Raw genomic sequence first — 17,711 nt, 5'->3', positions numbered from 1 at the left:
CCACAGTCAGTCCCGTGGCAAAAAGGATATTGAATGCTTTTATTGTGGCAAGAAGGGACATGTTGTCATGTGCACGGATTGGTATCTGACGTGTACTAGGTACACAGAACTAGCTCAGGTTAGCCTGGGGAGGCTTAGAGCTAGGCACGCTTGATTCTCGGGTTGAGTGGCAAGGGTACGAACTATTTATAGGTCTTCGCTATTTTTGGCGCCGGGGCCCGAGTCTATAAAAGAGGCCCAGGGGGTTCAGTTCTCAGTGTGCAGTTGGGAGCAAGTCTCGTTCCCAGGTGCAAGGTCTGATCTTGGATTGTGTCGCGGACGCGCGCCTGCATCTTAGCGTAGCCCAAGGCCCAGTGGCAGATCCAGGGCTTCACAGCGCCACCTGGTGGTATGGGACACCAGGCTGGTTTGGATCTGATTGGGAGTTCATGCCAGTAGCTCAGCTCGTGGCTCGGAGGGGACATCTTCTGATTCGGGATCACATCCCGTAGATGTCACGGTTGGGTGGTGAGCAGCCTGCTCAGTTCTGATGTTGTGTGTGGTTGTTTTGCAGATCAGGGGTTTCAGGAGTGCTGGGACGTGTCAGTTGGTATCAGAGCCAACTCCTGAGGTAGGAACTTCTGATGCGAGAAATTTGACGAATTTCTCTTCCAGGTATGCCCTAAAATTCGAGATTTCCTGCTGCGTTTTTGCTGGCTACCTGGGGTAGAAGGGGTGAAGAAATATCTGGAAAAGGAAGAAGAAGAGGAGTGAAATAGAATCGAAATTTCTGAAGGCTATGGAGAGAAGTTTAGAGGGAGGAGAAGGAGAGCAGAAAAGAAGGAGAGAAGTGCAGGAAATAGACAGCAAGGGCGCAGTAGATGAGGCTGTAGTGGCGGGACAGCCTGTGCAATAGGCTGTCCACAGCCAGCGCAGTAGGCTGTCCACAGCCTACGCAACAGGCTGCGAACAGCCTGCGCCTAGGGCTGCGTGCAGCCTGCGCTGAAACAAGGTGCTTTTTTCGAAAAAAAAGCACCCCTCCAAAGTTGGAGGGGCTCAGGTGCTTTTTTCGAAAAAGCACCCGCTTTGGAGGGGCTTAGCCTTTTTTGGAAGCCTAGCTTCCAAATCAGGCAGCCCTGCACCCTATATAGGTGGGGGCTGGGTGCTAGGCTACCCACAAGCAGCCCCAAGATTCGAGAAGTTATCTCGAGTTTCGTGCCAGCCAGCCTCACCCTTCAGCCTGCGCCCTGTTTCGATCAGCTCCCCTGCATCTGCCCTTGCCTGCGTCAGCCCTGCACAGCTCCCGCAGCTTCTGTACCAGTCGGTACAGCTCCAGCGACAGTCGTACAGCCTGTACGGACTGATCCGCCTGCTCCTGTACCTGCTGCTGCACCGAACTGCGACTGCGACAGTACCTGCAGCCACCGTACGGCCTGCGTCAGCAGCCGTACAGGCCACGTCAGCAGATCGTACAGCTTCTACTGCAGCCTGCGCATCCGGTTTGCGGGTTCGGGGAGGCTCCGTGACTCTGGGTCTTCTGTTTCGCCAGATTTCAGCATCTACTTCCGTCAGCTTCATACGGGACGGTTTTCTTCTACTCCATCTTCCTCTGTGCTTCGTTTCAGTCAGTTATTTCTCTCCGTTTGTAATCAAATCAGATTTCAGCCATGTCTGATGCTCCAAATCCCGAGTTCACTATGGGAGAGCAGGACTTAGATTACACTCCAGTGGGAGAGGATGATCACGGTCAGTGAGTTTACAACCTGATAACTAAGAAAGCCTTCAGTGAGTTTACGACTGCTCTTGATGGTAAATTTGAGCAGGTTAATGCTAATCAATCGGGGTTGACACAGCAACTCCAAGGGATACAAGCAACTTTGACTCTTCTGGCTAGCACGGTTCAGGCACTCACGCATGTGGATGCCATGGCTTCTGTGCTAGGCCCGAATATCACTCCGGATCCCTTTCCAGGTGACCAAAAATCAAGAACAAAGGAGGTGGTTGACACTTGGTTACACAAGTGGCAAGTACACTTCCAATTTCACCCCTATCCAGACGAGAAAAAAATTCAGCTTGCAGCAGGGTTTATGTCAGGTAAAGCCTTGCTTTGGTGGAAAGAACTCCAGCCTAAGCCTGATACTTGGACAGAATTTGAGGGTATCTTCAGGAAGGAGTTCCTGAAGAAGGAAGATGACTACGATATCGTCGGCAAACTCAAGGCCCTCGATATGTCAAAATTGAATTTAACTTTTGAAGTTTATCTTCAAAGATTTAGGGATCTGCAAACCAGGGCCACTAAAATGGATCCTGTAACCTTGTTAGGTTTTTTCGTGGATGGTTTGCCAGACTCCTATAAGTTACAGATTAAGAATAACAAGTGCACAACATTGCAGGAGGCCATGACATATGCGCGCATATATGATGATACCATGGCCGGTACCAAGGCAACCACAGTTACCGAGACGAGCGGAAAGAACAAACGTAAGTTCTTTCAGCATGCAACTGGTATTAGGGAGACGAAGTCTACGGACAACGCCTCCAGGAAAAGCTTAACTCCTGCGAAGAATGGTAAGGCCCGTTTCCTTCGCACTCTCAGGCTCAAGAAAGAAGGCCGGTGTTTTTATTGCGAGGAGCGGGGCCACACAAAGAATGAGTGTCCTAAGCGAAAGAACCAAAAGTTGGTGCTAGGACCGAAGCTCCAGGCGGGTCCACGTACCGCAGCCAAGGGAGCCAACCAAGTCACGATGACAGGTATTTCAGTAAATGTCATTACCTACCCCCTTTCTTGTAATTGTACCTTTAATACTTCGTTGTTTGGTTCCCATGATCTTTTCCGAGTTTATGGAGAAGTTAGGGATCAACAGGTTCACATTCTCTTTGATCCGGGCAGCTCTCACAATTTTGTTAATTACAAATTTGTGCAGAAGATGGGGCTGTCCACAGTACCTAGCGACCACACCTACGAGGTGCAGCTTCCAGCTGGGAAGCAGTTTTGGGATCGCAAGGTTGAAGCGCTTCCCATCCGGGTTGAAGCGCTTCCCATCCGGATTCAAGCCTACACAGGAGCTCTCACATGTTCTGTTATGCATCTAGAGCATGTAGACTTGGTGATCGGGATAGAGTGGTTTAAAACCCACAATATTCAGATCGGATGGACGGAGCATACGCTTTCTTTTGTAGACAAGGACACCCAATTTTGTATTCAGTGTGATAAGATTCCCCCTTCTCAGGGGCCTATTGTATCTGCGATGCAGCTTCGGAATATATTGAACTCAATGTGTTTTGATTCCACTTTCTTCATTTGTTGTTTCGGTAATTAACAAGAATGAATTAAGTGTGTTTGAACACCGAGAATTGAGAATGTTGTTAGATAATTTTAAAGACGTATTCCCAGCTCAACTGCCGGAAGGTTTACCTCCAGAACGGGCAGTAGATCATCGCATAGACTTAGTCCCAGGGGCTCAACCTATCAGTGTACCACCTTATAGGATGAGCCAGGTAGAGGAGGATGAGTTAGCTATCCAGCTTCAGGATTACCTGAATATGGGCTATATCCCCCAAGTAAATCACCTTGGGGTGCACCTGTCCTCTTAAGAAAGAAGAAAGATTCTTCCTGGAGAATGTGTATTGATTATAAACGATTAAATAAAGTTACAATTAAGAACCGCTATCCTTTACCTCGTTCTGATGATTTGATAGACCGTTTGGCCGGAGCGAAGTATTTCACTAAGATTGATTTGCGTACGGGTTATCACCAAATCCGTATCTATGCTAAACACATAGATAGGACCGCATTCCGGACTAGGTATGGTCATTACGAGTTCCTCGTATTACCTTTTGGTTTGACCAATGCTCCTGCTACTTTTCAGCAGATGATGAACGATTTGTTCAGGGATTTTCTGGGCAAATTTGTTGTAGTGTTCTTAGATGATATCTTGGTATATAGTAAAACGCTTGAGGATCATATAGGACACCTTCGGGTTGTCTTACTTGTTCTAAGACAGCATAAGCTTTATGCCAAGATGAGTAAATGTGACTTCTTTATGAAGGAGATCATTTACTTAGGACACAAGATTTCTTCTGAAGGTATTAGCATTGATCTGGATCGTATCCAGAAGGTTTTAGAATGGCCTATCCCTCAGACTGTGAAACAACTCCGTTCTTTCCTAGGATTTACGGTATTTCTTCGGAAGTCAGTGCGTGATTATTCACATATCACGGCACCCTTGACCAACATATTGAAAGGTCGTGGACGCAGGTCTACCCAGCCGATCTCTTGGAATGATGCAATGAACAAGGCTTTTGAAACCTTGAAGTTATCTATCAAGGAAGCACTCGTTCTTGCATTACCCGATCCTACCCGGCCTTATGTTTAGAGGCCGATGCGAGTGATTATGCGATTGGGGCAGCTCTATTCCAAGAGGGCAGACCTGTAGCTTTTGAGAGTAAGAAGCTAGACGACACTCAGTATCGTTGGCCCACACTTGAGAAGGAACTTTATGCAGTAGTGTATGCTCTCAAGGTTTGGAGACACTACTTGTATGGTTCAAAGTTCCTTGTATTGACTGATCACCAGTCAATTAAGTATGTGTGTGATGGCTCAGAATTGAGAGGAAGGAAAGCTAGATGGGCAGAGCTAATGCAGGATTTTGATTTCGAAATACGTTATCGTAAGGGTTCGTTGAATAGTGTGGCGGATGCCTTAAGTCGAGTTAAGTTTGTAAATGCTTTGTCATTTACGGAAATATCCTCAGACCTATTTCAATCCTTGAGAGGGCTATACGCAACTGATAGTCATTTCAGTTCTTATTGGCAGAGAGTCCAGGATGGGAGCTCCATGGTTGACTAAGACTCAGGGATTGTGCCACCTAGGATACAAGCGGCGGGAGGTCAGTGGATGATTAGGAACAGCTTGCTGTTCCGGAATGAAAAGATTTGTGTGCCTAATGTTCTGGACCTTAAATCCAAGATTCTCTGGGAGTGTCATGATGCTCCTAGTGCGGGACATCCAGGTATACATAGGACTCTGTCTCTTGTGAAGCATACCTTTTATTGGCCTAAGATGCGTGCATTTATAAAGAACTATGTAGTAGGTTGCCGGGTTTGTCAGGTTACTAAGGCTGAACGCCTTAGAAGCGCGGGCTTATTACAGCCTTTACAGATTCCAGGTAATAAATGGGAGAGTATTTCCATGGATTTTATTACTGGTTTGCCTCGAACGCGCAAGGGTCATGACTCTATTTGGGTCATAGTGGACCGTTTGACAAAAATGGCTAGATTCTTACCTACAAGAACAACTATTTCAGCTGTTCACTTGGCTCATGAGTTTGTGGACCACTTGTTCAAGCTGTATGGTTTGCCATTTGACATAGTCAGTGACAGGGACTCAAAGTTTACAAGTAACTTCTGGACACTTGTATTTGAGAAGTTGGAAACTACTCTAAGTATGAGTTCCTCGGATCATGCACAATCCGATGGCAGTACAGAAAAGGTCAACCAGTTGGTTGAAGACATGCTTCGGGCATATGTATTTAAGAGACAGTCTTCATGGGAAGATTATCTACCCATGATTGAATTTGCTTACAACAGTGCAAAGCATTCTAGTACAGGTTATAGTCCTTTTATGCTTATGTACGGGTTTCAACCTAAGTCACCAGTTATGGTAGGATTAAAAGGGATTCAAAATGATGCTGCTAAGAACTTCTTGCAAGACATGCAGGAAATGTTGCAGTTTGCCAAGGAGTCTATTAGAAGTGCCCAAGATCGGGACAGATTTTATGCTAATAGACATCGTTCACCCAGAGAGTTCTCTGAAGGAACGATGGTATATTTGAGAATTCCTAAGGAATCCAAGAGCCTAAGTACTGGTTTGGTTCCGAAATTATCCCCCAGATACTGTGGCCCATTCAAGGTCATTAAAAGAATTGGACCAGTTGCATATCGACTAGAATTGCCTCCTGATGTTAAAGTACATCCAGTCTTTCATGTCAGTAGACTGAAAGAAGTATTGGGTGCAGATGATCAACTTGTTTCTCCTCATGAGATTATAGAAGTTACAGATTCGACTTTTATTCCTCACGAACCTGAATCTATTCTTGAATTTCGTGAAAGACAAATTCGAAATCGTACTATCACGGAATACAAGATTAAGTGGAAGGATCGTGTTGAGGAGGATGCAACATGGGAGACATTACAAAACCTCCAAAGAACATTTCCAGATTTCTTAGCGAACTCAGGAGTGAGTTCTTAGAGGAGGGGGAGTATGTCATGTGCACGGATTGGTATCTGACGTGTACTAGGTACACAGAACTAGCTCAGGTTAGCCTGGGGAGGCTTAGAGCTAGGCAGGCTTGATTCTCGGGTTGAGTGGCAAGGGTACGAACTATTTATAGGTCTTCGCTATTTTTGGCGCCGGGGCCCGAGTCTATAAAAGAGGCCCAGGGGGTTCAATTCTCAGTGTGCAGTTGGGAGCAAGTCTCGTTCCCAGGTGCAAGGTCTGATCTTGGATTGTGTCGCGGACGCGCGCCTGCATCTTAGCGTAGCCCAAGGCCCAGTGGCAGATCCAGGGCTTCACAGCGCCACCTGGTGGTATGGGACACCAGGCTGGTTTGGATCTGATTGGGAGTTCATGCCAGTAGCTCAGCTCGTGGCTCGGAGGGGACATCTTCTGATTCGGGATCACATCCCGTAGATATCACGGTTGGGTGGTGAGCAGCCTGCTCAGTTCTGATGTTGTGTGTGGTTGTTTTGCAGATCAGGGGTTTCAGGAGTGCTGGGACGTGTCACATGTGAAGTCTAAGTGCTTCAAGTTCATACGGGATCAGAAAGCCAAGAAGGCTGAAACAAAGGATGCATGCAGTGGAAGCAAAGGCAAAGGCAAAGGCAAGGCCAAGGCAGATGACTTGGATGCAGTGAATGTTGCAGCAGAGGATAGTGACAGTGACAGACGTGATGTTTTATGCTCTTCTGCTGTAATTGCACATACTTTGGTTATGACTACTTTGAGAGCAGTGTTAGCTCTTGTTGCTCATGAGGACATGGATTTATGTCAGATGGATGTGAAGACTGCTTTTCTTCACGGAGATCTCCATGATGAGATCTATATGAGTCAGCCAGAGGGATATGCTGTTAAAGGGAAAGAGCAGCTTGTGTGTAAGCTCAAGAGGAGCTTGTATGGACTCAAGCAGGCGCCAAGAGAATGGTACAAGAAGTTTGATGCCTTCATGCAGTCGCAAGGGTATCATAGGTGTGAGACCGATCATTGCTTGTACACCACACGGGCAAAGGATGGCAGTTTGATGCTACTCATTCTATATGTGGATGACATGCTGATTGCCAGTAAATCTCAGCAGGAGATTAGTGCTTTGAAGAAACAACTGCATAAGTCTTTTGATATGAAAGACTTGGGTGATGCAAACCATATTCTTGGTATGCGTATTATTCGTGACAGGTCCAAGGGACTTTTGTTTCTGTCACAGGAGTAGTACATTGGCAAGGTACTGCAGAGGTTTAAAATGGAGGGGGGGAAGTCTATTAGTACCCCGTTGCCTCCACATTTAAAACTCAGCAGTAAGGACAGCCCCAGATCAGATGATGATAAGGCTGAAATGGCCAAAGTTCCGTATGCATCTGCAGTTGGTTCTTTGATGTATGCCATGGTTGCCACTCGTCCGGATATTGCTTTTGCGGTGGGAGTCATCAGCAGGTATATGACAAATCCAGGGAAGCGGCACTGGGAAGCAGTGAAAGGTGTCTTGAGGTATCTCAAGGGTACCAAAGACTTGTGCATTTGCTATGGTAGGCAGGATGCATTGGTGCATGGTTTTACAGATTCAGACTATGCAGGGAATGCAGATAACCGGAAATCTACTACCGGTTATATTTTCACATTTGCAGGAGGTGCTATATCATGGGTGTCTCGGTTGCAGAAATGCGTTGCACTGTCAACTACTGAAGCTGAATATGTTGCAGCCACTGAGGCTTGCAAGGAAGCAATATGGCTTACTCGGCTGGTGGGAGATTTGGGCATTACAGGAGATATGCCAGTCTTGCATTGTGATAGTCAGAGTGCTATCATGTTAGCAAAGAATCCGGTCTTTCATCAAAAGACCAAGCACATAGATGTGAAATATCATTTCATCAGGGAGGTACTGGAAGACAAGCGACTTGAGCTTGTGAAAGTGCATACTGATGATAATCCTGCAGATTTGCTCACTAAGAGCTTGCCTACAGAGCGGTTTGCACATTGCCGCCACATCATGGGATTAGGATGAGACCACTCTTATTTTATGGTCTTGTATACAGTAACTGTATATTGCTGTAATTTTTATTCTTTTCTCCCCTTTAGGCATATTGGCCTTTAGGTGGGAGGTTGTTGGGGTAAAGGCACATTGCCACCCCTTTATTAAAGATATGACACCTATGACTGTCTTAAGATAGTCATAGGGGAAAAAACCTAATCCTAATAAAACCTATGAGTTTGTGGTGTGGCTCATCACTTCACACCCGCATCTTTTGTGTCACCACACTCTCTCTCACTCTCTCCCCCTTGTACTTCTCCCTCATTTTCTTCCCTCTCACTGACCTCCCGCCGCCTGTATCCTAGGTGGCACAATCCCTGAGTCCTGGTCAACCATGGAGCTCCCATCCTAGACTCTCTGCCAATAAGAACTGAAATGACTATCAGTTGCGTATAGCCCTCTCAAGGATTGAAATAGGTCTGAGGATATTTTCGTAAATGACAATGCATTTACAAACTTAACTCGACTTAAGGCATCCGCCACACTAGTCAACGAACCCTTACGATAACGTATTTCGAAATCAAAATCCTGCATTAGTTCTGCCCATCTAGCTTTCCTTCCCCTCAATTGTGATCCATCACACACATACTTTATTGACTGATGATCAGTCAATACAAGGAACTTCGAACCATACAAGTAGTGTCTCCAAACCTTAAGAGCATACACTACAGCATAAAGTTCCTTCTCGAGTGTGGGCCAACGATATTGAGTGTCGTCTAGCTTCTTACTCTCGAAAGCTACAGGTCTGCCCTCTTGGAATAGAGCTGTCCCAATCGCATAATCACTCGCATCGGCCTCTAAAACATAAGGCCGGGTAGGATCGGGTAATGCAAGAACGGGTGCTTCCTTGATAGAAAACTTCAAGGTTTCAAAAGCCTTGTTCATTGCATCATTCCAAGAGATCGGCTGGGTAGACCTGCGTCCACGACCTTTCAATATGTTGGTCAAGGGTGCCATGATACGTGAATAATCACGCACTAACTTCCGAAGAAATACCGTAAATCCTAGAAAAGAACGAAGTTGTTTCACAGTCTGAGGGATAGGCCATTCTAAAACCTTCTGGATACGATCCAGATCAATGCTAATACCTTCAGAAGAAATCTTGTGTCCTAAGTAAATGATCTCCTTCATAAAGAAGTCACATTTACTCATCTTGGCATAAAGCTTATGCTGTCTTAGAACAACTAAGACAACCCGGAGGTGTCCTATGTGATCCTCAAGCGTTTTACTATATACCAAGATGTCATCTAAGAACACTACAACAAATTTGCCCAGAAAATCCCTGAACAAATCGTTCATCATCTGCTGAAAAGTAGCCGGAGCATTGGTCAAACCAAAAGGTAATACGAGGAACTCGTAATGACCATACCTAGTCCGGAATGCGGTCCTATCTATGTGTTTAGCATAGATACGGATTTGGTGATAACCCGTACGCAAATCAATCTTAGTGAAATACTTCGCTCCGGCCAAACGGTCTATCAAATCATCGGAACGAGGTAAAGGATAGCAGTTCTTAATTGTGACTTTATTTAATCGTTTATAATCTATACACATTCTCCAGGAAGAATCTTTCTTCTTTCTTAAGAGGACAGGTGCACCCCAAGGTGATTTACTTGGGCGTATATAGCCCATATTCACGTAATCCTGAAGCTGGATAGCTAACTCATCCTTCTACCTGGCTCATCCTATAAGGTAGTACACTGATAGGTTGAGCCCCTGGGACTAAGTCTATGCGATGTTCTACTGCCCGTTCTGGAGGTAACCTTCCGGCAGTTGAGCTGGGAATACGTCCTTAAAATTATCTAACAAAATTCTCAACTCACGGTGTTCAAACACACTTAATTCATTTTTGTTAATTACAGAAACAACAATAAAGAAAGTGGAATCAAAACACACTGATAGACATCATAATGAGAATTGTTTAATTTATTCCGAACCTGCATCGCAGATACAATAGGCCCCTGAGAAGAGGGAATTTTATCACACTGAATACAAAATTGGGTGTCCTTATCTACAAAAGAAAGCGTATGCTCCGTCCATCCGATCTGAATATTGTGGGTTTTAAACCACTCTATCCCGATCAACAAGTCTCCATGCTCCAGATGCATAACACAACATGTAAGAGCTCCCGTGTAGGCCTGAATCCGGATAGGAAGCGCTTCAACCTTGCGATCCCAAAACTGCTTCCCAACTGGAAGCTGCACCTCATAGGTGTGGTCGCTAGGTACTGTGGACAGCCCCATCTTCTGCACAAATTTGTAATTAACAAAATTGTGAGAGCTGCCCGGATCAAAGAGAATGTGAACCTGTTGGTCCATAACTTCTTCATAAACTCGGAAAAGATCATGGGAACCAAACAACGAAGTATTGAAAGTACAATTACAAGAGAGTGGGCAGGTAATGACATTTACTGAAATACCTGTCATCGTGACTTGGTTCGCTCCCTTGGCCGCGGTACGTGGACCCTTTGGTCCTAGCACCAACTTTTGGTTCTTCCGCTTAGGACACTCATTCTTTGTGTGGCCCCGCTCCTCGCAATAGAAGCATCGCCCCTCTTTCTTGAGCCTCAGAGTGCGAAGGAAACGGGCTTTACCATTTTTTGCTGGAGTTAAGCTTTTCTTGGAGGCGTTGTCCGTAGACTTCGTCTCCGCAATACCAGTCGTATGCTGAAAGAACTTGCGTTTGTTCTTTCCACTCGTGTCGGTAACTGTGGTTGCTTTGGTACCGGCCATGGTATCATCATATATGCGCACACGAGTCATGGCCTCCTGCAACGTTGTGCATTTGTTGTTCTTTATCTGCAATTTGTAGGAGTCTGGCAAACCATCCACAAAGAAACCTAACAAGGTCACTGGATCCATCTTAGTGGCCCTGGTTTGCAGATTCCTAAATCTTTGAAGATAAACTTCAAAGGTCAAGTTTAATTTTGACATATCGAGGGCTTTGAGCTTGCCAACGATATCGTAATCATCCTCCTTCTTCAGGAACTCCTTCCTGAAGATCCCCTCAAAATCTGTCCATGTATCAGGCTTAGGCTGGAGTTCCTTCCACCATAGCAAGGCTTTACCTGACATAAACCCTGCTGCAAGCTGGATCTTTTTCTCATCTGGATAGGGGTGGAATTGGAAGTGTACCTGCCACTTGTGTAACCAAGTGTCAACTACCTCCTTTGTTCTCGACTTTTGGTCGCCCGGAAAAGGGTCTGGAGTTATATTCGGGCCTAGCACTGAAGCCATGGCATCCACATGCGTGAGTGCCTGCACAGTGCTAGCCAGAAGGGTGAGAGTTGCTTGTATCCCCTGGAGTTGCTGTGTCAACCCCGATTGATTAGCATGCTCGAATTTGCCATCAAGAGCAGTCGTAAATTCACTGAAGGCCTTTTGGGTTATCAGGTCATCATAGAGACCCTGATCCTCCTCTCCCAGAGGAGTGTAATCCAAGTCCTGCTCTCCCATGGTGAACTCGGGAGTTGGAGCATCAGACATGACTGAAATCTGATTTGAATACGAACTGAGAGAAATAACTGACTGAAACGAAGCACAGAGGAGAATGGAGCAGAGGAAAACCGTCCCGAAAGATGCCGACGGAAGGAGATGCTGGAACCTGGCGAATCAGAAGCCCACGAATCTCGAGACCTCTCCGAACCCGCAACCGGATGCACGTGCTGCTGAAGTGGGCCGTACGGTCTGCTGACGCAGGCCGTACAGTCTGCTGACGTGGCTGTACGGCCGCTGACGCAGGCCGTACAGATGCTGACGTGGACTGTACAGCGTCCGTACAGTCTGCGGGTACCATCTCGGAGCAGGGGTGCTGACGCAGGGCTCGCTGCAGCGGGTTCCGTACAGATGGCGCTGGCTGTGGCGTAGGCTGGCGCAGGGTGTTCCGTACAGATCCGTATGGTGCTGATGCAGAGCCGTACGATGGCTGACGCAGGCTGGCGCTGACAGTGTACGGCCGCTGCAGGCTGTACGGTGCAGAGGTAGAGCTGACGCAGGCCAGTACGGCTGATGCAGGCTGGCGCACAGTTCGAGGCACTGCTTCGAAACACTAGGCTGGGCTTGTGGGTAGGCTGTTACCCTGCCCCCATCTATAAAGGGAGCAGGGCAGCCTTATTTGGAAGCTCTGCTTCCAAAAAAGGCCAAGCTCCCCTAGCTTTCGAAGGGTGCTTTTTCGAAAAAAGCACCCTCTGCGCAGGCTGTACACAGCCTGTTCGCCGCCCCACGAGCCTCTCTTTGCCCCCCGCCTGTACCGCACTGTCCTAGGCGTCACTTCTACACCTCCCTTGCAGCTTTTTTCTGCCTTTCTCTCCAACCTTTCTGCTCTCTCTCCACTTCCTACAGCCTTCTCTCACAGGCCCTTCAGGGATCTCGATTTCTCTCCCTCCTTTTCTTCTTCCTTTTCCTAGATATCTCTCCACCCCTTCTATCCCAGGTAGCCAGCAAAAACGCAGCAACAGATTTCGAAATTTAGGGCATACCTGGAGGAAAGACTCGTCAAAAGTTCTCGCATCAGAAGTTCCTACCTCAGGAGTTGGCTCTGATACCAACTGACACATCCCAGCACTCCTGAAACCCCTGATCTGCAAAACAACCACACACAACATCAGATCTGAGCAAGCTGCTCACCACCCAACCATGACATCTACGGGATGTGATCCCGAATCAAAAGATGTCCCCTCCGAGCCACGAGCTGAGCTACTAGCACGAACTCCCAATCAGATCCAAACCAGCCTGGTGTCCCATACCACCAGGTGGCGTTGTGAAGCCCTGGATCTGTCACTGGGCCTTGGGCTACGCTAAGATGAAGGCGCGCGTCCGCGACTCAATCCAAGATCAGACCTGGCACTTGGGAACGAGACTTGCTCCCAACTGCACACTGAGAACTGAACCCCCTGGGCCTCTTTTACAGACTTGGGCCCCGGCGCCAAAAATAGCGAAGACCTATAAATAGTTCGTACCCTTGCCACTCAACCCGAGAATCAAGCCTGCCTAGCTCTAAGCCTCCCCAGGCTAACAAGAGCTAGTTCTGTGTACCTAGTACACGTCAGATACCAATCCGTGCACATGACAGTCCCTCTTTTAGCGAGATGAATTAGTGTAGATGTGTCCCTCAAAGCCACGCTCTTTGAGCTAGAGGTCAGTAGTAAAGACAAAAATCATCAAGGAGAGCGGATCCACCCTCCTTGATATAGCAGGGAGTGAAGCCCCACCCTGGCCAACAGCCAAAAGCTAACATGGTTACTGTTGGAGGTCAACATCTCCTGATGTCACCAAGAGAGAGAGGGCCTTGCTTGTGGGTGTGCCCGCCCAGTGTGAGGTTAGGGTAGATGTGAGGGCCTGTGTTGTGGGTGTGCCCGCCCCCTGTGAGGGTAGTGTAGGTTAGGCCACTGTGGCAATTCCTCTTGAGGTGCCTTGGTCAGGCTTGCGTAGGGCGCTTGTATGCATAGTCACAACAAAACGCGTTTCTTTGGGGAAGAAACGTTTCGAAAAGTTTCAAAACGTTTCTATCCCAAAGAAACGTGGCCAAGGGTAGTATTACTGGAAATTATACATGTTAGGCATCATTTGAACATGCCATGCATATGTGGGACATATTTTAGACATTTTTGGCTCTAAAAAGTACAATCAGGCGTTTCAAAACTTCTAAGTTTTTTTTTTAACGTTTTGAAACGTTTCACGTTTCTACATTTCGAAACGTTTCTGGTGACTATGCTTGTATGGCCACCCTTTGGTGCTGCTACTCCACCCTTGGCATGCTCTCTTGGAGGCCCATGTTAGGGCAGCAGGTGTCGGCCCTAGGAGAGGGGCAGACTGGCTATGTGGCAGGGCCTACAGCCCTCATATGGGGCTGTGCAGCAGCCTTTATAGAGGGCAGAGGGGATCGGCCCCCTAGCTGTTGGGTCAGCTCCCTAGGCTGTGAGGGGCGCCCCTATATAGGGCTGTGTGCAGCCCCTTTGTGTGCTGGAGGGGGTCGGCCAGATGGCCTGGTAGGTCAGCCACTATGCAGGCTCGTCGGCCAGCCTCCTGTACCCGACTAGGGAGGCATTGGGGGGCTATATATCTGCCCCCCCTCAGCCCTCATTTCATCATCAGCTGGAGCAGTACTTCTAGCCCGTAGTAGGTTGTGGAGCAGTTCTTCCACACCAGTGTGCAGCTCCTTGTGAAGGTTGGGGGGTAGCTGTGAGAATTGCAGCAGAAATGAACAGAAAAGAGAGACACACAGAGAGAGAGAGAGAGAGAGAGAGAGAGAGAGAGAGAGAGAGAGAGAGCATGCCTCCCGCACACACCACACTGAGAAGGAGAGAAGGAAACAAGAGAGCTGCAAGTGATCTCTGGAAAAAGCCCCGCTACACCTGGGGGAAAACCTCTGCACAACAGGCTGCTCCAGAGCTGAACACAACCGCTTATCGAGTTTTGATTTGACCTTGTGCGAAATCAAATTATCAAGCTTGGAAATAACATACGAAGGAGGTTCATCATGGGGCCATATAGGCTCACTGTGTAATTGATAGAGGAACTCCATCATGGTGCTATGCAGTTCATTTGATTTTATGCCACCTGACCGATCTTCCACATTGGTGCCAGCCTTGTTGCCCCAACCAAGCACATTATGAGCTGACCTAGGCCGATTATCTCAGGACCAAGAGCCAGCCAAAACTCCAGCCCTAAACATCTGACACTGGGCAGCTTTGCAGAGTGGACTTGTGTCCAATGTCCTGACTTGGTCATTGGCTTTTCCTTATATGGGGGCCTTACATGGCTTATGCGTATATGGGGGCCTTACATGATCAATAAAAGACCAACCTGCAGGTGGGACATTGATATCCAACAGTTCTTTGGCTGACTTGAAATCAAGCAATATATGACCCTAAACTCTTGCAGAAAATCTCTTTCTGGTCTTCTTAATACAGAGGACAAAATCTCCTCTACAGAAAACAAAGACTCATTTATAGAGGGTTGTTTCTATTTCAGCCAGTAAAACATCAGCAGAAATGGCTAAACAGACCATATTCATATTTGTCACAATCTCAAACATAAGATAAAAATCATACCTAGGCTAGCTTCTATAGCCTCATGGAAGCCCCTTATTCCCGTTTCTTTGTTTCACATCTACAATAAGACAAAGCACCTAAGTTTAGTCAGACCTACCTTCGTTGAGAGCCTTCTGGATGGAGACCAATTGCATCAAGAGTGCCTTTATCAGTCACAAGCTTGAACTGTGTCTGCAGCTTTGTCTGTAATACATCATCTACCTGCCACAGAAGGGACATACTCACACATACTTTCAAAAAAAAAAAACACCAAAGAATTTTTCGATGAATAGATAATTACATGTAGACATTTTTAACAAGAGATGCTAATATAAGAGCACAATTTCACACACTCAAAGAAAAATAGTACCAAAAAAGTAATATCAGTATGACCATTGCGACCTGCAACTGCTCTTGCCAACTGTACTGCACCCTCACTGTAGTCCGTTCCAGTCAGGTCAACAAAACTGCATGGCATTGTGAAAATTAACTTCCCCAACTTGAAGCTTTTGCACATAATCCAAATAAGTGACATGCACAGGCACGAAACTCATATGGAATAAAGATTAAGCCCAATAACTCACCGTATTGTTATAGGCATCAACCAAAAAATGCACCAACACATGGGCTTGTCTAAAACAAATTAATCTAAAGTTACCTGCAAAGTCTCTCAAACTATACTAGTCAGAGATTTAGTCTATTTTAAGAAATCAAGCATATAGTTATTAAGATTATTAAAAGCAAGAAAATTAGTTTTTTCATCACATAATTCAAAAGCAAAGGTGTGCAGTTAATTTTCCAAGACCTAAATTTTGAAATGTATGCTATCACATCACCACTCACATTTATAAGTTTATACAAAAAGGTTGTAACAACACTCAGTACATGCAGGCTGGAATATTTTATTGAATTAGATATAGCCCATTTGCAATGATAATACACATTTGTGCCAGGGAAGGTTACTTTGGCCTCTAAGAAGCTCACCCAAACAGAGGCTCCAAAAAACCTCAAGATGATGCCTCAGCAGCTTAAAATTGTCATATAACTGAGAGGCAATCACTTGCTTGGGTCAATGTATTATGTGACAAAAAATTATAATGTTAAAAATAGCATATTCACATTGTTGCCATTAATCATGGGTACTGCTGTTCATATACAAAGTAGATACTAAATGCTAAGGAGCAAGAGATTGCAAATTCTACCTGTCATGCAATTACGTTCAAAAACACAGTAGTGTCACAGATGCAAAAGTGAATTGGCAAGATATTGTGAACAAGAACATAAATGAGACATGAGAAAAAGAAAGAAGTCTTCAAAAGACCAACGGGTCTATGAGACTGAAAACACAAATACTAAATGTCTGGACCCATGGGGAGAAGGAAAACCTGCAGTGTGGTATCATTGCAGCAGTCCTTAATATGATGTCAGAGGAATCAAGTCCACCAAAAGGCTGAGAATGGATAAGAGGGCCTCGACAACAAGACACTCCAATGGTGATCAGTGCTAAGGTGTCATGAAACCCGTGATAGAGCGCTAACATTGGTAAACCTTTGTGGTCCGCTGTGGTCTCCCGGCAATGGCTCTCCATCGGATGAATGGCACTCACACACCCGTCGGCTATGCCTTAGTTCTAGCAAACATGGAGGGAAGGCCCCAAGCCTCGTCTGTGCATCGACACACTAGCAGGTCAATCGTATCTCACTTTGGGCCCCAGCTACACCGTCTCCCTAGAGATTGCTGGTCCGTGCTATTCAACTAGAAAAAACGGTGATCACACTCTGGATGGAGTCTAGCTGAGCTGCTTGATCTCATTTATATGTCTTGACCAGCCTCATGAATAAAGATTGCTATACATCTTTGATCCGATAGTTTGGAGAGGGGCCAAAATCCATCTCTCAAAAGAAAGTGGTAATGACGCCAAATCTCATAGTGCACGATGCATCTAAAGGCAAATTGCTCCTCTCACTCAATCTCCTTAGATCACATAGGGTACGAATGCAACTCTCTCTAGGTATGCCCTTAGCCCTTCTAGTCTTGACTATGTAATCAATGTGAGAAAACACCAAACTGCCTAATCGAAGTCCTCAAAGTGGAACAGAGTGTAGCCTGGCGGGTCACCCAAGCCCTCCTCTCATACCCATGGGCAGTGATCTTTGTAGAAGCTGAGCTTCACAGGAAACTTGCTAGAGGCTGACCAGGTCTTGTACTTGTTGTAGCTGTATGAGATTTTTTCGGATGACCTAGTTAGCCTCATGATAGGTAAGTGGAATAGAGGGAGCCTCAAGGCTATGTGAAAGGGAGGTTCGCAAACCATTTGCATGTACAGGCATTCCAATAAAGCCAACCATGGTAACCTGCGTCGGCCTGAGATCAAGGAACCAAAATCCCTCACTCAGTGGAGG

At 46.4% G+C, this 17,711-nt stretch overlaps 1 protein-coding gene across 2 annotated transcripts in view; it reads right to left on the bottom strand.

Annotated features, from left to right (window-relative positions):
• The window catches only part of AR401 (S-adenosyl-L-methionine-dependent methyltransferases superfamily protein), a 40,563-nt gene that overhangs the window by 5,579 nt on the left and 17,273 nt on the right, over positions 1-17,711 (bottom strand). For both annotated transcript variants that reach the window (XM_087369707.1, XM_087369706.1), the window contains exons 5-6: positions 15,680-15,776; positions 15,428-15,531 (exon numbers count right to left, since the gene is read on the bottom strand). In XM_087369707.1, coding sequence (XP_087225833.1) covers positions 15,428-15,531; positions 15,680-15,776 — 201 coding nt within the window. The remainder of the gene's footprint in view (positions 1-15,427; positions 15,532-15,679; positions 15,777-17,711) is intronic.

The sequence above is a fragment of the Dipteris shenzhenensis genome, chromosome 31 (genome assembly GCF_047967505.1).
Source record: "Dipteris shenzhenensis isolate YYH24624 ecotype China chromosome 31, Dip_SZ_1.0, whole genome shotgun sequence".
NCBI lineage: Eukaryota > Viridiplantae > Streptophyta > Polypodiopsida > Gleicheniales > Dipteridaceae > Dipteris > Dipteris shenzhenensis.
The sequence above is the reverse complement of the archived record's forward strand: the minus strand, read 5'-3'. Positions and strand labels throughout refer to the sequence as shown.